The sequence below is a fragment of the Callospermophilus lateralis genome, chromosome 2, assembly GCF_048772815.1.
Source record: "Callospermophilus lateralis isolate mCalLat2 chromosome 2, mCalLat2.hap1, whole genome shotgun sequence".
Classification (NCBI taxonomy): domain Eukaryota; kingdom Metazoa; phylum Chordata; class Mammalia; order Rodentia; family Sciuridae; genus Callospermophilus; species Callospermophilus lateralis.
The window spans coordinates 204,406,575-204,429,523 of record NC_135306.1 but is presented as its reverse complement, the minus strand read 5'-3'; the positions used below and the strand labels follow the sequence as shown (position 1 = coordinate 204,429,523).

Here is a 22,949-nt window from a genome sequence, read left to right as displayed (position 1 = left end):
ACTCAATAAACTGGCTCTATCGACCTTTCTCTACTGTTTCCCTAGAGATTCTCTATTCTATTATTATTATTATTATTATTTTTGCAAAGAGTCAAGTAGAAAATGTCTTGGGATAGGTGCTTCGGTCAGAGGATGCAGTCCTGAGGAGGGAGGCTGAGGCATGTTCCAGGCCAACCTGGGCAACTTAGCCAGACCCACTCGCAAAAGAACAGTTAGAAAAGAGGCGGAGAGGGGCTGGGGTTGTGGCTTAGGGGTAAAGCACTTGCCTACCATGTGTGAGGCACTGGGTTTGATACTCAGCACTGCATAAAAATTAAATAAAGGTCCACTGACAACTAAAACATTAGAGAGAGAAAGAGAGAGAGACAGACAGATAGATAGAGTGGGTGTGCTTAGAAAGCCTGAGACCTGGGTTTCAATCCTCAGAATGATAGAGAAAAAGAAAAACTGTTTTGGGATTTGCTGGTCGCCTTACTCAAATCTGCTGGTTGCAGCCATAGATGTGGTTGAGCCTGGTTATGTTCCAACAATTTTTATTCACAGACACTTAACTTTCATTTTATTATTATTATTTTTTAAATTCTTTTAGTTGTTGATGGACACAATACCTTTATTTTTATGTGGTGCTGAGGATCGAACCCAGTGCCTCACAAGTGCCAGGTAAGCTCTCCACCACTGAGCTACAACCTCAGCCCTCATTTAATTTTCACTAGTCACAGACTCTTACTCATTTGATTCCCCATCACACACACTATTAAAAAGATGTAGCAACCATTCTAGCCTGTGGGCCTTAAAAAAGGTAGGGCCAGATCTGGCTGTAGGCTGTAGGCTGCAGTCTGCAGACCCAGTTCCAGATGGCTAAACTGACAAGTTTTAATGACGAGACCTGCTGCTGCCACATCATGATAGATACTGGCACATATAGAGTCCTGATTTCAAGAAGGCAGGCAGTCAGGGAGCCATTGTGTTCCTTGGTCCAGTTACATACAGAAATGGCCCCTGGGGTTGCTGGGGAAGGAGAGGGGGAGGCTGGCAGTGCTGGAGCTAGAGTCCTATGGAAGGCTCACTCCTCAGGGCGGCAGTTGAGACAGGTGCAGGTGTAGAATCTCTTCAGCCCGCTTTAGGTACTCAGCTGCCTTCTTCTTCACACCTTCCCGGCGGGCAGGGGACGGGTCACCTGTGGAGAGACTGGCTCAGCTGAGGTACTTGAGACCAGCTCCCTTCGGAACCCCTGGTCTAGGTCTTACGGTTCACAGAGCAGCATCATGTGTCCTTCTCCCTTCTCTGGGACTTACCATGTCTCTCCTCCCCATTCTACTAAAAAGAAAACTGAAGCCACCAAGAGGAAGGAAAATAATCTTCTCAAAGTGACATGGTCATCAGTCAGTGAGGAGAAAGGTTCCTGGTCCTTGCTTGTTTTTCACTTTTCCTTCCTTACTGCTCCATCTAGGACCCCAGGCCTGACCCTCTACCCTCCAGCCCCTACTCACTGGGCACCCCCTGGAGCAGAATGTGCACACCATCTCGGTAGCCCTGGAGCGCAGCAGGGTAGGCGCCTGCCTTCTCGTCCCGCAGGGCCTGGGTGATGAGCTCTGTGGCCTGGCTAAGATAGGCAGGGCGAGGCCCTCCTCCATCCTCTTCTTCCTCCTGCCCTCCTGGCTCCCAGGGCTCCTGGTTCAGCCTCGTGGACTCCACTTCCATGGCTGCCAGCTCACCTATGTGGGTGGGGCTGGGGCCTGCACCTTCTGCAATCAGAAAAAGAGCATTCAAGCCTTACTGGCCCTTCATTTCCCATGGACTGTTGACCCCTCCCAAACCTCTGTGACCCATCTAGGTACCAGTATGTCCTCAGTGGAGGGGTGCAGGGCCTGGACAGTCTAGAAGCCACTTGCGTATAGCAAAAAGAGTCCTACCTTCCTAATTCTTTAGGTATACACTAATTTTTCTTATTGAGCTCTGGGTCACTCACTGGTCCTATTTCTTTCCTGACTCCAGTTGGCCTAGGAATGCAAAAGTTTCTTCACAAGTTCAGTTACAGGATGGTAGACCAACTATCAGGCTAAGGGTGAAAATGCTGCTTTCCTTCCTTCCTTCCTTTTTTTTTTTTTTTTTTTTTTTTTTGACAGTGCTGGGGATTGAACCCAGGGTCTTGCACATGCTAGGCAAGCTACACCCTCCAGGGCTTTTTCTTTTTTCTTTTTTTTTTAGTTGTAGTTGTAAAAATTTATTAATTTTTATGTGGGGCTGAGGACTAAACCCAGTGCTTCACACATGCTAAGCGAGTGCTCTACCCCGAGCCACAACCCCAGCCCTGTCCAGGACTTTTTCAAGATCTTGAAATCTCAGCTGAGAACCCCAGGGCGAGGGGCAGTGGGCAACTGGCATCTTCATGTTCCAGGTTGAAGAGCTCATGACGTCCCGGAGGTGGTCAGAGATCCTCCCTGTGGCTTTCATATGAGGTGGCTACAGAGTCAGTGAGTCTTTTGAGAAGAGGCCTTTGACAGGAAGGTACAGGAGCAGGGAGCACTGTGGCATTCCTGTCCTGGAGAGGGAATGCACGAGTGGGCATTTCTCCGGCCCCATCCAAATGGGGAGTCCCAGGAGATCCATGAAGAGATGAGTGGCAGGAAGGCAGGAGGATGTCGCCCCTCCCAGCTGGGCCTAGAGCCCTCCCTGTGTTGCTCAGGAAGCAGGGAGCGCAAGAGTTTGTGGAGCCCCTAAATATGTGAGGTCAGGAGCTTAATGTCTGAAGAAGAGAGGCAGGGGTGGGGCTGGGGTTGTGGCTCAGTGGTAGAGTGCCTGACTGGCAAGTGTGAGGCACTGGGCTTGATCCTGAGCACCACATAAAAATAAATAAAATAAAGGTTCATCAACATCTAAAATATAAATAAATAAATAAATAAATAAAAACCAAAAAAAAAAAGAGAGAGATGGGGTGCTGGCTCCTGGCATACACGACTGTTGGGGAGGCAGGAGGGAAGGAAGTGCCTGAGCACACTGCACTTCAGCAACAGGGACACAAGGATTGGGGAATTTTCCTATGGACACAGTAAATGTCTCAGGGATGCAACCTGTAAAGGGCCTTTCAAAGCAACTGCCAAGCCGGGTGTGGTGGCGCACACCTGTAATCCTAGCATATCAGGAGGCTGAGGCAGGAGGATCGCTAGTTTAAGGCCAGCCTCAACAACTTAGGCCTTAAACAACTTGGTGAGACCCTGTCTCTACATAAAATATAAAAAGGGCTGGGGATGTGGCTCATTATTCAAGCGCCCGGGTTCAATCCCCGGTACGAAAAAAAACCAGCAACTGCCAGTGGCTGTCCTATCCTCCACCAGGAACCCTAGAGAGCTCAGCTGGGCCAGGGAACCTGGGTGCCTGCCACTCAGAGGAGGTACAACATCCCTGGTGATACCACCTCTTCTGTCTCCCAATCCATTCTCCCCCTTCCCCAGCCTTGGAGGTGTGGAAGAAGAACAAGTAAAAGCAAGCTCCTCACACCCTTGTCACTTGCTGGCCTGGCCACTGACCACTGGCCTAAGCCAGGGGGAAGGTGAGGCTGACAGCTAGATGGGAGCTGACACAGGCTGGCCCAGGCTATTTCCTCTCCTAGGCTGGGCCTCAGATGCCTGAAATTCATCAGAAGGTGAAGGGTCAGCCCTCAAGGCCACCAAAGGGCAAACAAGGAGGGCCAACAAAACCAGCTTAAAAACACTCCTAAGGAATAAAAAGAGAAACTGTTTCACGATCATCCCAAAGTGAGATTGACCACTTTAACACCTGAGTTGCAGTTACAGCAGAAGCTTGGAGAATTTCTGAATGAAAAACCCAGTGTCTCACTGTTGGGAACTATCATGTTCCTGGTCTCAGAGCAGGAAAGTGGTCAGGACCCTGTCCCATGTGGGACATCTGCTTCTGGTGGCCTCCAAGGCAGAGTGGCTTCCCTTGGCTGCTGCTCTTTGAGCCCAGACTGACAGGCTTCTCCTACCTCCAGGATCTGCAGGAGACCCTGAGCCAGGAAGCCCTACCTTGGACTTGCAGGACAAGCTAAAACCTCCCAGAGCAATGTGACCCTGCTCTTCCAAGCTTTCATAGGGAGAAATGGCTCATCTCCTTCCCCAATGGTTGCTCACTGTACAGGGACAACTTGCTCAGATTTACATAGTTGCAAACAGCTGGCTGGTAGTCCTGCCTCCTCTTTTGCCCCCAAGGACCTGCTACTGCAACCCCTGCCCTGCCTGCCCCTGCTCCTTACCTTCCTTGGAGAAGGGGTCAAAGAGGGCAAGCTCAGCCTCAGAGAGAGGGCCTTGGGCAGGGGAGCCGGATGCCTCCTCTGTGCTGCCACAGTTGAAGAGAAGATCCAGAGCCTCCTGGGCAGGGCTGGACGGCGGGGGGTCCGCTGAGGACAGACCATTGGGATATTAACACCTGCACATAAACCACTCGCCAGAGTTCAAAATGGGATGATCCTCTCAGTAAATCCTTGCAGCAATAGGCATAGACAAGCCCATCATCAGGGTCTGTGCCCATTTTACATATTAAGAAACTGAAACTAAAGACAGGAAATGACCTACCCAAAGACCTCAGCAGGTGCATGGGACATGACAGGGTTGTCACTATGATCACAGGTAGGTAGGGATAGGAGTGTGGAGCCCTGCCTTCCCGTCCCCCAATTCTGGCTTCCTCCCCACATTCTCATGTACCTGACACCTCCAACTCCTCTAGGCCCCTCCTTTCTGCAGGAAGTGGCTGGAGCAATCGAGGCTCATCAGGGGGTGGTGTGGGGATCAGAGGGGGTGGTAGAATGTGCAGGTCTCTGGACACTTCGCAGGGCCGTGTCACCTCCCCACCCTGCAGAAAGACCAACAGAGGGAGTGTAGCTTGGTGGGCAGGTAAGCTTTCCAGGTGCTGGGGTGGTAGGAAGGGCAGGTGCACATACCCGGAAGAACTCCTTGAGCTGGGGGCTGTTGTTGAGTGCAGGGATGTGCACCGTGAAGCGAAGCAGGTCTTCGGCCCCCTTTCTCCGCTCCTCGATCACAGAGGCTTCAAACCGGCCTGAAGTCCCAGCACAAGGGAGCGGGAGAGCAGTGACCTCAGAGGCTTCTAACACCAAGGCCCACTGTTCCTGGTTCTGCCTGAGGCTCTGAGCAGCCTACTGACCTCCTCCCAACCTCCCAGCAATCTCTCCAGATGCCTCCTGCGGGACTCAATCTTCCTATTCATTCTTTATTTCTTCTTATTTTTTTTGGTACAGGGGACTGAACCCAGGGGTGCTTAACCACCAAGCCACATACCAGCTCTTTTTATATTTTATTAGAGACAGGGTCTCACTGAGTTGTTTAGGGCCTTGCTAAATTACTGAGGTTGCTTTGAACACTGGATCCTTCTGCCTCAGTCTCCCAAGATGCTGGGATTATAGGTGTGCACTACCACACCTGGCCCTATTCATTCTCCTGGCCCTATTCATTCTTTTTTCTCCTGTCGGTGCTGGTGATCTATCCCAGGGACTTGTGCATTCTGGGCAGGTGCTCTACCACTGAGTCACATCCCAGCCCTTTGTAAAAAAAAATTTTACCTTGAGAGATGGTCTTGCTGAGTTGCCCACAAACTTTTGATTCTGGGCTGGGGATGTGGTTCAGTGGTAGAGTGCTTGCCTACCATGCACAAGTCCCTGAGTTCAATCCCAGTAACAACAACAACAACAAAAGTCTTCAAACTTGCAATCCCTCCTGCCTTAGGCTCCCAAGTAGCTGGCATCACAGGTGTGCACCACTGCACCCCAGATGTTTAACTAAACACCTGCTCTATGCTGGGTTCAGAGATGGATGAGAGAAACAAAGTCTCCGCTCTCAAGGATGTGACACTGTAGATGGGAAGGCAGGTAATCAAGAAGAAACAAAGTCATTTCAGATGGATGTGATGTAATAAAGAGGAAAGTAAGGCTCAGAGAAGTGCTATGCCCAAGGTCACACAGCAAGCAGCAGTCTCACTGCTGGTATAGATATTATTAAAATTTATCTAACTCTGCCTTAGTTATTATGTTGCTAGAGGAAGTAGCCTGATGTATTCCTGCAGTAGCAAGTAACAGCATCCTTCACCTTGTGGGCTGGGGACATAGCTCTGTTGGTAGAGTGCTTCTGGGTTCCATCCCCAGCACCACACACACACACACATACAAAGAATATCTCATGTGAGTCTGGGGACTCATGTGATCCGTGGGTTAATGGGTTATCTCAAGAGTGAGTTTGTGGGATGGGGATATAGCTTGATTGGCAGATTGCCTGCCTTGCATACACAAAGCCCTGGGTTTAATCCCCAGCACTTAAAAAAAAAAAAAAAAAAAAAAAAAAAAAAGTGGGTTTGCTACAAAAGCCAGTTTGGCTAGGTGTTTGCCAAGGTCCCTGTCTCTTGCCATGTGAGGCCCCATGCTTCCTGGGGACTCTGCCAGCAAGAAGGCCATCACCAGATGTGGCCTCTAAATCTTCTGCCATAACTATGAGCCAAAGTAAACTTCTTTTTTTCCTCCCTTTGTGGTACTGGCAATTGAACCTGGGGGTGCTTTACCACCAAGCTGCATCCCAGCCCTTTTAAAATATTTTTATTTTGGCTGGGGATGTGGCTCAAGCGGTAGCGCGCTCGCCTGGCATGCGTGCAGCCTGGGTTCGATCCTCAGCACCACATACAAACAAAGATGTTGTGTCCGCCAAAAACTGAAAAATAAATATTAAAAAAAAAATTCTCTCTCTTTAAAAAAATAAAATAAATAAAATAAAATATTTTTATTTTGGGTCAGGCTCTTGCTAAGTTGCTTAGGGTCTCCCTAAGTTGCCCAGGCTGGCCTTGAACTTGTGATCCTCCTGCCTCAGCCTACTAGTCACTGGAATTATAGGCACTGCCCACCACACCTGACATATAAACCTCTTCTCTTAATTATTTGCCAAGTCTGTGGTATTGTGTCTATTAGCAACAGAAAACAAACTAAGACACAGACCAAGACCCTTTACCTCATTGAACCTCAGATTCCTCATCATGAAAGTAGGAGTAATAAAGATGGGAGTGTTCTGGCATGGTGGCACACACTTGCAATCCTAGTGATACGGGAGGCTGAGGCAGGAGGGTTGCAAATTTGACGATAGCCTTGGCAACTAAGAAAGATTCTGTCTCAAAATAAAAAATACAAAGGGCTGGGGATGTAGCTCAGTGGTAAGGCTCTGTGGGGTTTAATCCCCAGTACAAAAAAAAAAGAGAGAGAGAGAGAGAGCGAGAGCGAGAGCGAGAGAGATGGGAATGTTAAAGGGCCCAATTCACAACAAGGGCTAGGCTTCTCTGAGCCTCCATTTCCCTTCAGAGGATCCACCCAGCTCTCCAGATGTCTTTGCCTATAGTTCTGGGCCCCATCTCTCTAGCCATCGCCCAGCCAAGGACCAATGGCCCCCTTTGCCCAATTCTCCTGTCCTGGACCGAGAGCTCAGATCTGACACTCACCAAACACCTGGGCACGGGGGAAGGATGGGAACTCCTCCAGGCGGCGGAAGAGGTTGCGGTGGGTGTAGGCCAGGTCCCCATGCAGCTTGCGGAAATCACTGTACCGCTTCCAGACCACCACCTAGGAGGGGCATGAGATGTAACCTGGCCAGCAAGGTGGGCAGTAGCCTTCCCCCCACCCAGTCTGCCCCAGGGCCTGTGAGGAGAAGACAGCATCCCAACCACTAGGGGCCAGGGAGGAAGGGCCCAGCTCCTCACAGTTACCTATAACCCTACTGCTTCCGGATCTGGAACTGGGGAATTGGGGAACGGTCCCCCTGCCACCCCCGATTCTCACCTCTTTGACATCCTCTGGGTCCTTCTTGGAGATGAACTGAGAAAGAAAAGGCAAGAACCACATGAGATCAGAGACAGACATCTGACACCCCACCAAACTGTAGCAGCTGAGGAGGCGTCAGGGACCTCTCAGTCCTCCTCAAAGGGGATGTCCTTCAGCCACTAAGGCAGCCTGAAGTTAAGGCTCTAGTGTCACTTTGAGCAATTTTTCTACCGCATGCCTTAGTTTCTTCATCCTTCAAATGGGAGAATCCCTAAAGGCCTCTCCAGACTGCACTGTCCTCTGTTCAACTCTCAACCTGTGCCTTCTGAGGCCAAGTCTCTCTGTCTCCCGAAACCAAAGAACCCCAAACCTCTGAAGAAATGAGGCTGTGCTGAATGTGGTGGCACATCCTATAATCCCAGCCACTGGGGCAGCTGAAGCAGAAGGATCCCAAGTTCAAAGCCAGCCTGGGCAACTTAGGGAGACCCTGTCTCTAAAAGAATAAAATCTTAAAAGGGCTGGGGATGCAGATCAGTGGTAAGAGCACCCGCCTAGCTTGAACCTGGCCCTAGGTTCAATCCCCAGCACCGAAAAAGGAGATAAAAGGAAGGAAGGAAGGAAGGGAGGGAGGCAGGGAGGGAGGAAGATGTGTGTGCCAGGAGTCAGTCCTTCCTTAAGGGAGAAAGCTCTGCGTTCCAACACCCCCAGTCACAGAAGAAGCCACCTCTGGGGCTGGTGACCCTCGAAGTGCAGAGTTGGGTCTGAGCTGACAAGAAGATTCAGTTTTAAAGTTATGTTCATAATCATTTAAAAATAATGTCCCACAGTTTGCAGCACTTGACAGGTTTTTTTTCCCTTGATACTTTTTATTTTTATGGGGTGCTGAGAATCGAACTGAGTGCCTCATGCATGCTAGGTGAGTGCTCCTCCTCTGAGCCCCAGCCCCAGCCCAGCACCTGACAGTTTTTTAAACGCTTCTTATTCCTTCTCCTAGATCGCAGTGGGGCACACTGACATGCTATTTAAAAGATGAAATCATGGAGGCTCAGAGAGGGGGATGGCCTGGAAGGGAGCGCTGAGACGAAAACCTGGCCTTGGCTTCTGAGAACTGACCTGCCTAAAACATGGCAAAACCAAACCAAACCCAAAGCCCATATTTAAGAACCATTGAGGGATACCCCCTGGGTTCAATCCTTAGTACCCCCCCCCAAGAAAAAAAAAGGAATATATACCTGATAAAGGACTCAAATCCAGAAAATATAAAGGCCCTCTATAAAATCAATGTTAAGACAACTCAATTTTTAAAAAATGAGCAAAATATGGCCAAGTAACTTAATATCTATAAGCCTCAGTTTCCACATCAATAGTTGTCTCACAGTTCAGAAGATAACAATATGTGAAAGCTGCTTTAAGACCACAAACTTGGGGAGGAAAAAGGGGCTTTAGAATGTCCTCCCTCTCTTTATTTCTGCCTCCCTGGTAGGAGTCACTCTCAAAGGATGGTACTCAGAAATGTGACTTTGACATAATTCATATTTAATGTAGGACTTTAATTTAAAGATGCAGCAGTTCCATGAGTGTCAACTGAGAGCAGCCTCTGGAAAGAGGCTCCTTATTGCTTTTCAGAGGCCTGGTGTTTAATCTTTTTTTGTTGTTGTTGTTTTTAAATTTTTTTTAGTTGTTGATGGACCTTTATTTCACTTATTTGCTTATATGTGGTGCTTGAGAATCGAACCCAGTGCCTCACATGTGCTAGGCAAGTGTTCTACCACTGAGTCCTAATCCTTCTTTTGGGGGGGAGGTATTAGGGATTGAACACTTAACCACTGAGTCATAGCCCATCCTTTTTATTTTATACATTTTATTTAGAGAGAGGGTTTTGATAAGTTGCTCAGTCCCTGGCCAAGTTGCTGAGGCTGGCTTAGAATTTGTGATTCTCCTGCCTCAGCCTCCCGAGCTGCTGAAATTACAAACACGTGCCACCATACCCAGCCATTTTATCCTATTAAAAAAATTTTTTTTTAGCTGTTGATGAACCTTTATTTTATTTATTTATATGCAGGGCTGAGAATGAAACCCAGTTGCCACAACACACGACTAAGTCGTTCAGGTTCACTCCAGGTGAATGTGGGCTGGCACGAAGTAAACACCGAGAGAGAAAATACCTCTTTCTCGGGATTCTTCAGTGATGGCTCCCCAGCTCCAGCTCCCACTAGGGAGGCAGAAATAAAGAGAGAGAGGGGGCTGGGGATATAGCTCAGTTGGTAGAGTACTTGCCTCGCATGTACAAGGCCATGGGTTCAATCCCCAGCACCACACACACACACAAAAAAAAAAAAAAAAAAAAAAGAGAGAGAGAAAGAGAAGGAGGACTTCTAAAGCCCCTTTTTCCACCCCAATGGTGTGGGGGGTTAGGTTTCAGGGGGTGGAGTCTAGCTTCCAGATGTCTTATGGTCAGCAGATTGACATCTTGGAAGTCCACACCCATCTCAGGTGCTGAGTGGGATCAAAAGGCAGAGCCAGTGAAAAGGACACACAGGTGCACACAGTCCAGTCAGCTCAAGCGCTCAAAATGCTCACAGCTTGCACACACAGCCAAGCGCCCCACCACTAAGTCGCAACCCCACCCCCTATTTTAAGGGCTCCCTTTCTCCTCCCCTTTTCCTGACAGCCTGTATCTAAATATGGCATAATTAGCTTGAAAAAAGTGAGCAAAATACTTGAACAGGCACCCACAAAAAAGACCTATAAGATTATTATGAGAATGTGCTCAATATCAACTCATTAGAGAAATGCAAATTAATACTCCAAATACATACCAAGAATAACTAAAATTAAAGATCATGTTGATTTCCAGTGCAGGTGATAAGGGAAGCATGACATGGGCAACTACTTTGAAAAACTTTCTGGCAATTTCTAGTAAAGCTAGACGTATACCTATCTTACACGCCAGCAGTACCATTCCTATGTGTATCTCAAAGAGAAATGAACAGATATGTCCAGAAAAAAAAATTGTACATGAGAGTTCATACAATTTAACAACTAAAAAAATGTTTAAGAAAAAACCAAAATATTCAACATAAGTAATAAAGAAATGGTGAACCAGGTGTAGTGGAGAATACCTGTAATCCTTTTGACTCAAGGGGCTGAGGCAGGAGGATTGAAAGTTTGAGGCTGGCCTCAACAATTTAGGGAGACACTGTCTCAAAATATAAAAAGGACTGGGGCGTCGTGGTGCATGCTTATAATTCCAGTGACTGAGGAGGCTGAGGGAGAAGAATCATAAGCTCAAGGCCAGCTATGTCTCAAAATAAATAATAAAAAGGACTGGGGATGTGGTTCAATGCTCAAGCGCCCCGGGTTCACCCACTGGTACCAAAAAAATAAAAAAGGCAGGCTTTTAACTTGGTAGAACACTTGATCAGCATGTGCGAAGCCCTGGACGAATTCCAAAAATATTATGTTGAGTTAAAAAAGTCAAACACAAAAGAATATTTGTTTCATTGCTTCATTCATATGAGATTCAAGAACAAACCAAATTCATCTATGGTGACAGAAATCAGATGAGTAGTGATCTCTGCGAGAGGGTGACCAGTGACTGGAGAGATGAAAAGAAATTTTCTGGAGTCATGAAAATGTCTCTCTCCTTCTGAGTGGTGTTTGCACACATTATACTTTTAATGAAATCTGATTAGGCTGTACATTGAAGACTGAGCTCATTTATGTAAACTGTGTCTCAATTTAAAATTTTTTTGATAATAAAAATGAGTCAGAATGCTTTTATTTGTAATCTTAAAAAAATTTTACAAAAACTCACTTAGAAACACCGGTAAGCAAAAAGAGTCAGAAGCACAACTCCATTGTGTGTAAATAATACTACTAAAGTAGACACGTTAATTTGCTTGTAAATGTAGTTATTTTCAAGGATCAACAAACTGGTAGCAACAGAGACATGGGGATGGCAAGTGGGCAAAATTTATCTTTATAATTTATAAAAATATATCAAAGTAGGGTTGGAGATGTAGCTTGGTGACAGAGGGCTTGTCCAGCACACACAATGCCCTGGGGTCAATCTGCATTACCGCAAAGCACAAAACAAAAACACCCCAATCCACAAAAAACTATAGACCCATCCCAGCTATCTCAAATAATGAATGTTACTTGGTTTAAAAAATCAGTAGGAGGCATGTAGGCAAAGGTTGCAGAAGAAGTCCACATCCTTCCTACCCCCCTACCCCTCCTGCCCATCTCCCAGGGGCAATCTCTTTATTTGTAGTTTTTTGGCATGGGAATGACATAAAAGATTTGGGGAAAGCATATTTTAGAAACATCTAGGATTCTGCATTTAGTAGTTGCCTGTTCCCAAAATTCTAAGAGTATAAAATATGTAGGCTAAACTGGATGCTGTGACACATGTCTGTGACTCAGGAGGCTGAGGCAGGTGGATCACAAGTTCAAGGCCAGCCTCAGCAATTTAGTGAGGCCCTTTCTCAAAATAAAAAGGGATGGAGATGTAGCTCAGTGTTAGAGTGTTGCCCCTGGGTTCAATCCCTAGCCAAAAAAAAAAAAAAAAAAAAAACCACTAAAAAAGTCCTTCCTCAACCCCGGTCCCCAGAGACTTTCCCTGGAGGTCTCCATTATTACCGGTTCTTACAAACCATTCTACAGGCAGTCTCTTATGCCGTTTTATCTTAAATTCTTTTCATGGTTTTCTCCATGTCTCTATAAAAATGTGCTTATAATATTGCTTCCAACATCCACTATAGCCTTTACCTATCCTCTTCCTGCGATGACCGTGAAGATTCAAGTCCTTTTGAATTGTGAATTTTTTAAACCATAGACCTGTATTAATTTTTTAAGAAATAAACTCTTTAAAGGGTTTTTAGGTATCCATCAAACCAATAAATGAAACTTACCCCCAAATTGGGAAACTAACTAACGTTTGGGTTAAGCCAGAGTTTTCACGTCTGAGAATCTCACAGACGGAGGCCCAGACAGCAAGCGTCGGGCGTGGGCACACGCACCTCACAAGTCCGGGAACTGTGTCCCCGCCCTTTTAAAGAGGACCACGCCCTTCCACGGCCCCGCCCGCGACGGCGAAAGAAGTCGACGACAGCGCCCACCACAGGCTTTCCTTAAAGGGGAAACCCATTTCTGTCGTCTAAAAAAGGAGCTTCCTACAGCTCCTTCCCTTAAGGTAAAGCACAACCCCCTGGCTACTTAAAAGGGTAAGGTCCCCGCTGGGCCCCACCTCACCTGCGCGGTTACTTTGTACTCGGTGTAGCCCTTGGCGTGGGTCCTGGGGTCGGAGACCGTATAGTGCCGTAGAAAGTCATCTTTCGTCTGGCGAGACATGACAACCCCGCTACAGCGGGGCTTACCGCCGGCAGGCACCCCCTCCACGCCACCCCCGCCCCTTGCGCTCTGCCGCCTAGCCCGGGCCTGCGCCCTGCTCCTTCCGGCCCAGGGAGCTGGTGCAAGTGACGACGCTGTTCTCGGACGTAGCGCGCGGCCAAGGGAGCGTCTGAAAAGATCCCTGTTGTTGTTGAAGCGCAAATGTTGTAAATTTTGAGAGAAAGGATTGGTTGGGCAGGTTCCAGCCGCTGGTTTTATTTTTGCGGGGAACTGAATGCATCCTATCGGGGCGGAAAACCTTTCAGACCTCCAAACTACGTCTCCCTTGCTTCCCTTCTTTCATCCAGCCACCCAACTTTTATTTATTATTATTATTTTTATTAGGTACCGAGGATTGAACTCCAGGGGCACTCGACCACTGAGCCACATCCTCAGCCCTATTTAGCATTTTTATTTAGAGACAGGGCCTCACTGAGTTGCTTAGTGTCTCATCATTGCTGAGGCTGACTTTGAACTCGCGATCCTCCTGCCTCAGTCTCCTGAGCCTCTGGGATTACAGGCGTGCACCAACGCGCCCAGCTATTTGTATTTATATAAAAAAAATTATTTAAAAAATGTTTTTAGTTGCCAATGGACCTTTATTTTTATTTACTTATATGCGGTGCTGTGAATTGAACCCAGTGCCTCACACATGCTAGGCAAGCGCTCTACCACTGAGCCACAACCCCAGCCCCTATTTGTATTTCACTTTAATGTTTTGAGCTGGGGATCTGCCTCTGTTGCCCAAGCTGGTCTTGAACTCTCACCTCAGCCTCAGAGGAGGTGGAACTACAGTACTGCTGCACCCAGCTCATCCACCCAATTTTCATTGTGTTCAGTATGTGCCAGACAGCCAAATTCCTCTCTCCCTCTGCAGGACTGGCTGATGCATGTTTCCTGTAAGCGTGGGGGCAGCAAAAACAATGCCAGAGAGGCAGGATGCTGTTTGGGGACTCTAAGTCACTACTCTTATGGTTTGAATATCCTTTAACTGCTTGAGACCCAGTTTCTCATCTCTAGAAGAGGGAAAAGGGGTTAGAAGAGAAGCTTCTGCAATGGCTGCAGGGAAGGATTTTTGTTTTTGTTTTTGTTACAGGTTTGCAGCCAGAAACAGGTATGGTGGAAGCCATCAAGACATCAAAGGAGGAAAGACTATTGTCTTCAGTGAATGTGTACATTTGGGCAGCTCCACCACTACCAGCAATCCCATCTTCAAATTTGGGGGATAAATAAAGAATCATGGAAAACTTTGAGAAGGAGGTGAGTGAAATGGAAAAAGCCTCCTTCGAGTGTACCTGGATCCTGGATAAACCGAAACCTGAATGTGAGCCTGGTATCATCATTGATATGTCCCTGTGAAAATTTGAGACCAACAAATTTTTCATGACTATCATGAAAGCTTCAGGATACAGAGACTTTATCAAAAACTTCATGGGGGGGGTGGCACACTGGGTGTAGCTCAGTGGTAGAGCTTGTGGTTAGCACTCAGGAGGCCCTGGGTTCAATCCTAAATATACATATATTTAAAAACCCCATTGCAGGCACATCTCAAGCTATTGCTGCAGGTAGTGGGAATTTAAGTTGGTCTCTCGTGCATTAGGTATGAAACAGCTAGCTGTGTTTTTTCTGCTGAACCACCCTACAGAGGAGACAGGAGGGACTCTTACAGAAGACAGTGCCTACATTAGGAAAATTCCCTACAACCCAACAGTGTAGCATTCGTGTGAGCGTCCAGTTGGAAAGGTGACAACATAGGAAGCAGGGGCTACCATGGCTTGGTTCAAGGGAAGAAGTCACGGTAAAGGTGGCAGAGGAGCCGCAGTCCCCGAGGCTCTGATATGCTCTAGGGTCAGCCTTTCTGGAACTCTCCAGGCTGGTGATACACATTGGTACTGTTGTCCTTGGGGCCAAGTGGAGAACGGGGTTTTCAAACCTGGCACCATGGTCACCTTTGCTCCAGTCAGTGTTACACTGAAGTCAAAATCTTGAACTGCACCATAAAGTTTTTGAGTCCACAGTGTGGTGAAGCACTGGCAGGACAGGGACTTTTCTTCCTGGAACTTGGAGGTATGAACCTTGTACTGCAGGCTCCAGGTGGAAATAGACGACAGAATTATACTCTGGGGCCCTGAACGCAGGCAGGTCACCCAGGCAGCATTAAGCAGTTGAGGGTGTGGCACTGTCCCCTGGCACCGCACACCCTGCTCCTCCTGCTCTCTGAAGCTTGCTGGGCAGCTTGTGGCTCCTGGTCTCCTCAGCCCTCTCCCTCCCTCCCTCTGCCCTTTCCCTGAGCAGAAGACAGCGGGGAGAGGGGATGCCACCAAGCTGCCTGTGTCCTGGGTCTGCTGGACCCTGCTGGGATCCTTCCTGCTTCAGCAGGGCAGGCTCTCCACCCAGACCTCTGTGATAAGCGACCGTGCTGCGCTCTTGCTGGCCCCCAGCTGTGCATAATTCACCTTTTCCATGGGGTGTGGCTTGTCCACAAGCACGGGGTGACAGTGCACACTGCTTGGACCACACTGTTCATTCTAATCGTAGCTGACTCTTGGTGCTTATGACATACAAGACGCCAACCAGTTCGGTCCCCATCTCAACCCTGGGAGGGAGGTGCCATTATATTTCCCCAAATGGGGAAACTGAGGCACAGATATGTTAAGCAACTTGCTCAGCCTTAACGAGCTGGGGTTTGGCTGCGGGGACTCAAGTGTTTGCTGGCCACGGGGTTTGGAGGCTGCTGACCTCAGCATTTGTCCCTCAAGGACAGGGCGGGGGTTCCTAATTTTGAGCGTGTCCTAAGATTGGCCACCCAACATCTGCTTCCCTCTGCCCACCCTAAAGGAACCTCTACCCCTCGGGGAAGGGACCCTAGTGCTAGTTCAGATGGAAATCCCAGGGTCTCTTCCTCGCCTTTACGAATAGCATCCAACTGTCATGAAGATGTCCTTCCTCCCTTGGACACAGTCCCGTGGGCTTGGTGGGCAGCAGGTCCTCATTAAGAGAGTTTTGAGCAAAGAGAAGCTGAAGATGGTTAAGCCCACGCTGTGCAGGAGGCAGCAAGGCGTGGTGGCCAGGGTGCAGGGTCAGTGCGCCACTTGCTGGGAGGGGGGCTTGAGGTGGCCACTTATTAATCTCCTGGGGGCTCAGCTTCCAGTGTCAGGGGACACTGATGGTCTATGCCCTAGGCCTGTCTTTAACTGCCTTGATCCCTGAGTAGTGCTTGGAACAGCAGCCATGAAGACACCTGCCGGCTTTGCTGCCTGCATTGAGGTCCAAGGGCCTGGCTTCACATGCCTCAGGGAAGGCCTTAACCATCCCTGCCCGATGCAGCCCATTCCCTCTTTCTCACTGCGTGCCCACTTGTGCCCAAGTCCATGCTCTCCCAATTCTCAAGAGCCCTTGCTCTTTCCTGCCTCTGCTTTGTGATTCTGCCTGAGCAGCACTGCCACGTACAGCTGTATAGGGTGTGTACTGCACAAGGGGTTCTGGTCACAACAGCAAGTAGGGAGGCTATTTTTGGCCATGTTCCAATCAACAACCTGTGCGCCATGAGCCCAGGCCTGTGGCTGCGCCTTTTTGATTCCCACCTAGGAGTGGTGCAGTTGCCCTGGTAAACTGCCACCCATTCTCTACCCAGACCCTTCTTCCTCCTCCATTCCCAACTCTAAGGCTGCCTCCTCTGAGAAGCTTGCTGGACTCTTCCAGATGGCATCAGGTGCAGCCCCGACCTGAGCTTTGGCAACTCTGTGCGTCCCTCTGGCACAGATGACCCTCTGCTCCTGTATGCGCCCTGCTGGACTCTAGGAGCACCCCGTCAGGTGGCTCAAGGCGAGTGAATCACAGAGCTCAGCCAGCAGCTGGACAGGAGTGCTTTATTCTCATAGCTGAGCCCAAGATGAGGCCCAAGGCCTCCAGAGCAGCAGAGGCTGCCCCTGCCGGCCCAGGCCCTTCTTCTTGGTGTGGCAGCTGGGGGCTGGGTGGGGAGCCAGTGACTGGAGGGGTCAGCCTCCTGCCGTGGGAGAGCAGCGGTGGGCAGTAGCAGCAGCAGGTTCCGGGAGGGCGGTGTGTCAGTCCGGTGGGCTGACTCAGCTCCGCACAGTGGCAGCTGGGGGGGCTGGGGCCTGAACTGCGAGTGGGGACATCAGGTGGTTCAGTCGGCTGTGAAGATGCGACTGGAGATGTCATCCAGGAGCCAGTCGATGCCGGGCAGCAGGTTCTCCCCGGTGACGGCGCTGCAGCCCTGGATGGACCAGTGGTGGCTGCGGATGGCGTCCAGCTCCAGAGCCTGCGGGCAGGAGCTGCTGGTGGGCGGGGGCCAGTCCCCGGCCTGCCCTCTCCTGGCCCCGGGGGAACTCTGCGTCTCCCTCAAGGCCTTGTCCAAGGGTCACCCCGTCTGTGCAGCCTCCTACGAGGGTTTGCCACCCCCTTGGGCACCTAGGCTTTCTGTAGGGCCACACTGCTGACACTCAATGGTGAAAAGAGCAACATGGGCCCCTGTGCATCTCCTAGGACCAGGTCCTGTGTCAGGAACCCTACATATGACATCTCATCTGCTCCTCCCAAGGCCTCATGAGTCTGGGATTGTGTTGGTCATTTTACCAAGGAGGAAACCAAAGCTCTGAGAGGTTATGGAACCTGCCTAAGGTCACACAGCTAACCTCTCTAAGTCTGCTTAGCCATCTTTTAAAATGGCGACAGTAGTTCCTACCCAGCGAGGTTGTTGTGAGAATGAATTCAGTGAATCCATGCAAAGAGCATCGCAAGGGGCGCACTCGCAGTGTGCTGACTACTGTGCCATCGAACCTGACTGACACCGAGTCTCTGGTGCCCACAGACGTCCTGCCACACAGCAGGGGTCAAAAGTGCTTTTTACACAAATTAATATAGAAACATGCCCCTTTTCTTCAGGAGACTGCCCCAGGGACTGGACTCACCTCACGAATGGCGTTCGAGGACAGCGCTCCAGGCAGGTCCTGCTTGTTGGCAAAGATGAGAAGGGTCGCTCCGGCCAGGCGCTGCAGGGAGGAGGAGGGTACTGGGGTCAGAGACCAACCCTGAAGACTAGACAAGGCTGTGGGTTCTGGGAGAGGCCCAGTGAGGGGGGCAGAGGGGCAGGGCCACTGAGGCTGCAGCCACGAGGGGCAGAGCCCTGGGCTGCGCCTGGGGCCTGGTTCCAGCCAACCACCCCCGGTGGGCGCCTCTCCTTTATGCCTCAGCTTCCTCTTTTATAAAAGGGAGGGGATACTCAAGATGGCTCCTGAGCCCTTGCAGTCCTGCTGCTCAGGACTGTGGCCAGGCGAGCCCACGCCAAACAGGCATCCCAGCCTCCTGGGGGTCTGCTGCTGCAAGTGGCCACCTTCCCTCTTCCAAGTGTTCGTAGCCACACCCCCAGCCCTATTTTGTGTTTTATTCAGAGACAGGTTCTCACTGAGCTGCTCAGCCCCTCGCCATTGCTGACGCTGGCTTTGAACTCATGATCCTCCTGCCTCAGCCTCCAGAGCCTCTGGGATTACAGGCGTGCACCACTGCACCAATGCACCTGGCTGTAGCCCTTTTGATTGATTGTTCCATTCCCAAAAGGCTTCGCTGTCTGCCTCTGATTCTGTCATTTCTATGCGTTTACAACTGGGAGTCCTTCCATGTGGGTGGGTGGACATGACCTGCTTGGCCTCAACCTGCCAGGCCTGGGCTCAGCATTTGACAGCCAGGACTTCATTGGATGTGCTGACACCCCCAGGAGGGGACCACATGTCACTGTGGTTCCTGGAGTTATTCACAACTTCACTACTGCTCTCAAGAGGCCTGGTTTCTACTAAATGCAGCAAGGTGACCTGCATCAAACCCCAGAACAGACAAAGCCCGTGAGTGGAAACAGAGAAACACACACACACACACATACACATAGTGAATTCCAAATAAGACCTGTAGTTAGATAACAGTAACTCACCAATACTAGCTTCCTGGTTTAAGAGATACACCAGGGTTCTCTGAGATGCTACATTAGGGAAATGGGGTGGTGGGGGGAGTATCTTTGTACTATCTTTGCAACTCTTTGGTAAATCTAAAATCTTACTTAAAAAAAGTGTTGGGCCACACAATAAATTATGAGATCAGCCTAACTGTAATCCCCATTTTAGGAATGTGGAAGTGGAAGCTCAGAGAGGTTAAGTGCCTTCCTGAGGTCACACTGCAGTGGCAGACTCCTGAGCCAGGCTTCCTTGCCTCCCAGAGCTTCGCATGCTGACCTTGAGGTGTGAGTGTTGTCATTCCCATTTCAAGGTATGGAACCTGAGGCTCAGGGTGGTGACACAGTTAGACCAAATTTATGTAAACCCAGGTCTCTGTCCACAGCATGCTTTCTGCCCTTGGCACTATGGGTCCCCAGGTGTCCCCTAGGGATCATGCTGCCCACGCCCCGCCCGGCCCACCTCCTCCACCAGCAGGCTCTGGAGCTCGCGCTGACAGTCCTGCATGCGCTGGCGGTCCGCGCTGTCCACCACCCAGATGAGGCCGTCAGTGCTCTCAAAGTAGTTGCGCCAGTAGGAGCGTAGGGACTTCTGGCCACCGACATCCCAGACGTTCAGCTTGAATCTGGGCAGAGAGCGGCTGGTGGTCAGCTGGTCCTCCCCACCCGCCCCCCCTCGGGGCAGGCCCCAGGCCCTGCTCACCCCCGGTGCTCCAGTGTTTTGATGTTGAAGCCCAGAGTCGGGGAGATGGTGTCCACATCTTCCCCGTTGAACTTCTTGAGGATAGTTGTCTTGCCGGCATTGTCCAGGCCGCTGGGGCACACAGGTTAAGGAGAAGTCCCTGTGCTGTGCCAGTGGTGATGTCATTCTTAGGGACTGACAATTTCCCATCATGTCAAAAAGAATTGAGCACGTGCTGGCCCATAACTGGCCTGGAGAAAGCATGGAACTATCAAGATATAGTGACTCCAAAGGCCCAGGCCGGAGGATCACAATTTCGCGGTCAGCCCCTGCAACTTAGCAAGGCCCTAGGCAACTTAGTGAGGCCGTCTTAAAATAAAAAAATTAAAGGTCTGGAGATGTGGCTCGGTGGTTAAGCACTCTGGGTTCATTTCTCAGTACCAACAACAACAACAAAAAGATATAATTATATCATCTCTGCTAATCAAAAGCTCTTTAATTCATATAAAATATATTGATTGAACACCTACTATGTGCCAGGCCCTCTCTAGGTGCTGAGGGACAAAGTCCCTGCCCTTATGAAGCTTGCACTCTTAGTGAGGAGACTGTGATAAAGTGAACTGAGAAAATAAGATCCTGGTGAGTGTGGCAAGCCCCAGGGAGACACCTCGAGGGGCACCTGTAGGGAGGGCTTTCAGCTCTGGGCAGGGAAGGCTCCCGAGGCCTGAAATACAGGGAGTTAGCTTTTTTGAAGGGCTGAAGGAAGAGCAAATACACAGAGGTAGAAACCTCCATCTCTGTTTCTGGAATGTTCCACAACCTCTGGTGCAGAAAGCAGAAGAATGGATAAGCTCACCAGTGGGAGAGAACCACCCTGTCTCCTTCCAACACTTAAGGCACTTGCAGCCGGGATGGGCTGCGGGGAGGTCCTGGGCTTAGTGCCTCTTCCTGCTCACTGGACCCGGGACCAATGACTTCAACCTGTAAAACAGAGGCGAGGAGAGTACCTCGCGGAGACCTTAGCGCCTGAAAACTGGCTCCAGATTCTCCTCATCTCCCTAATGCTGTCCTCCATCTTTCCTTCTCCCCCACATCATCCCTGGCAGCTGGCAAATATGCTATTGTTTCTCCCCCTCAGATGCTGCAAACAAAACCCTCTCCATCCTCTGCCCCAGGGACTCTCTCCTACCTTCCCGTTCACAGCACACCTCCTCGCCTCAGTTGTTCACACTCACCAGAGCCTCTGTTTCCCTGCTCTTTGTGGCTCCCACTGCTTCCCAAACTTGTTCTTGCCAAGTGGGTCCTCCAGATCTCCCCCACTGCTCCCTAGTGGACGGTGGCCTTCACCTGCAGCACCTGACAACAGTGGCTCACCCTCCTTCCTCCTCCTAGGCCCTGACTTCTTCTGCGCCCTGCCTGACTTCTTCTGCGCTCTGCCTGACAATTCTTATCTGTATTTCCACAACTCACTTCTCTGTGCACACGGTGCTCCCTAGGTGAGTCCTCCAGGATCATAGCTTCAAACACCATCCCTGTGCTGATGCCACCCACCCACGCCCCTCTAGTAAGCCCTGTATCCTGCAGCCTACCTGGTACTCCAAGGCATTTCAGAGACACATGTGGCCCACAGAGCTCAGAGCTATCATTTCCCGGGGAACCTGCTCCTTCCCTGTTTTGTCTTCCTCATTTCGGTAATGGCCCTGCTATCACGGCGTCTCCCTACTTCCATGACCTCACTACTTCCATCCTAGTCCAAGCCACCATTCTATATCAATTGCATGAGTATAGCTGCCTAACTGGGCTCGGTTCGTGGCCTCGCAACTGGTACTCACTTAAAGCGAGAGCTAAGAACTAAAGATCCTAGGATGCTCCCTGTCCTCACCCTCCCCAGCCACAACGTCCCCCGCCCCATATTCCTCATCTCCTTCATGTCTATCCAGCGGTCACTGGGTCAAGAGGTCAGGTACGCTCAGGCCAGACAGCGACCGACGGTGGCCTTCCTTGGCCTCCCTAAACTACTTTCTTCTCCATTCATACTACATATTTCACTTCTTTGCGGTCTCGTCTTTCTCTTCCCCCGTTACAGAATTTTCATGAGGGCAGGATTTGGTTTGGTTGTTTCACCCCAGCCCCTAGGCCAGTGCCTAGCACGTACTAGGCGCTCAATAAATATTTATTGAATGCGTGACTTCTCCGCGCCCTTCTAGAGCTCTTTAAATGAAATGCGATGCGGATCTTATTAAGTTACGTGCGCACGTCTAGGTTCTCTCCGGGCCGGGGGTGAGGCCGGCCTAGCTCTGCGATCGCCGGTTCCCCACGGCGCACAGGGCAGGGCCAGGAGTGCAGGCGCCTGCTAACCGGGCTCGGGAGGCCGGCTGGGCCCTCGGATCTACAAGCCGCAGGCCGCGGGGACACCGACGCGCAGCCGGGCAGCAGAGATGACGGTTAGAGTTACGGTGGACCGAGTTGGGGACACCCGCGGGGCGCAGGGCCCAGAGCTGGTCCCACACGCCCTGGGATTCCGACCTCGGAGGCGGGGCCAGGACCCGGCACCCTTGGACATCGGGGAGGAGGTCAGGGCCTCAGAGAGGACAGGGGCCCACGCTCAGGCCAGACAGAGACGGACGGTGACGTTCGAGTCACCTCCGAGCCCCACCTCCTCCTTGCAATAGGGACACACAGTCCCGCGCTGCGCCGTTAGGCCCACACCTTCGGCGTTCGGAACGGAGTCCCCCCTGCCCGGCCCGAGCCGGTGGTACGGCCTTCTCCCGGCCCCCGCCGCCAGCGATTGGTAGGGCCCACGTGCGTGACGCACAAAGGGCAGTTGTTCGCGCCGGCCGGCCGCTCACCCGCGCCCGGCAGGGGGCGCCTGGCACCGCCCACGCAGCGGGGGCCCCTACTACCCTCGGCGCTCCGGCGTCCGGGAGGATACAGCATTAGCAGTCGCAGCTCCCGCTCTTTCTGCTTCATCTTCTTCAGTATGGTCAGAAGCCCCATGGTCCCGTAGCCCCCTCCCAGTCGTCGTTTCTTACAGTCCGGGACCCCGCTCCCTGTTCCTATTGGCCATCACACCCACCGACAGCACAGCCTATTGGCCTGGCCCTTGTTTG

The 22,949-nt window shown here is 50.6% G+C and overlaps 2 protein-coding genes and 1 long non-coding RNA gene across 4 annotated transcripts; 1 reads left to right on the top strand and 2 right to left on the bottom strand.

Moving 5' to 3' along the window:
- Positions 1 to 516: 516 nt before the first annotated feature.
- On the bottom strand, positions 517 to 13,246 carry Snx15 (sorting nexin 15). Of its 2 annotated transcripts, none has more exons than XM_076847521.1 (8): positions 13,058 to 13,246; positions 7,820 to 7,855; positions 7,483 to 7,603; positions 4,937 to 5,052; positions 4,701 to 4,848; positions 4,253 to 4,396; positions 1,491 to 1,745; positions 517 to 1,177 (listed from the first exon to the last, which is right to left on the bottom strand). In XM_076847521.1, exons 1-8 carry the CDS (start codon positions 13,154 to 13,156, stop codon positions 1,071 to 1,073), a joined length of 1,026 nt encoding a protein of 341 aa, XP_076703636.1. In that variant the 5' UTR covers positions 13,157 to 13,246; the 3' UTR covers positions 517 to 1,070. The 2 variants fall into 2 exon arrangements, with proteins under 2 accessions (XP_076703636.1, XP_076703637.1); XM_076847522.1 differs by having other exon boundaries at positions 1,521 to 1,745.
- On the top strand, positions 12,889 to 18,145 carry LOC143393011 (uncharacterized). Its single transcript, XR_013090434.1, has 3 exons — positions 12,889 to 12,998; positions 14,292 to 14,455; positions 18,101 to 18,145. It is a non-coding gene; the product is annotated as an uncharacterized LOC143393011 (long non-coding RNA).
- On the bottom strand, positions 17,051 to 22,906 carry Arl2 (ARF like GTPase 2). The gene is made up of 5 exons (XM_076847523.2): positions 22,772 to 22,906; positions 19,861 to 19,971; positions 19,621 to 19,783; positions 18,127 to 18,207; positions 17,051 to 17,477 (listed from the first exon to the last, which is right to left on the bottom strand). Exons 1-5 carry the CDS (start codon positions 22,834 to 22,836, stop codon positions 17,343 to 17,345), a joined length of 555 nt encoding a protein of 184 aa, XP_076703638.1. The 5' UTR covers positions 22,837 to 22,906; the 3' UTR covers positions 17,051 to 17,342.
- Positions 22,907 to 22,949: the final 43 nt, after the last annotated feature.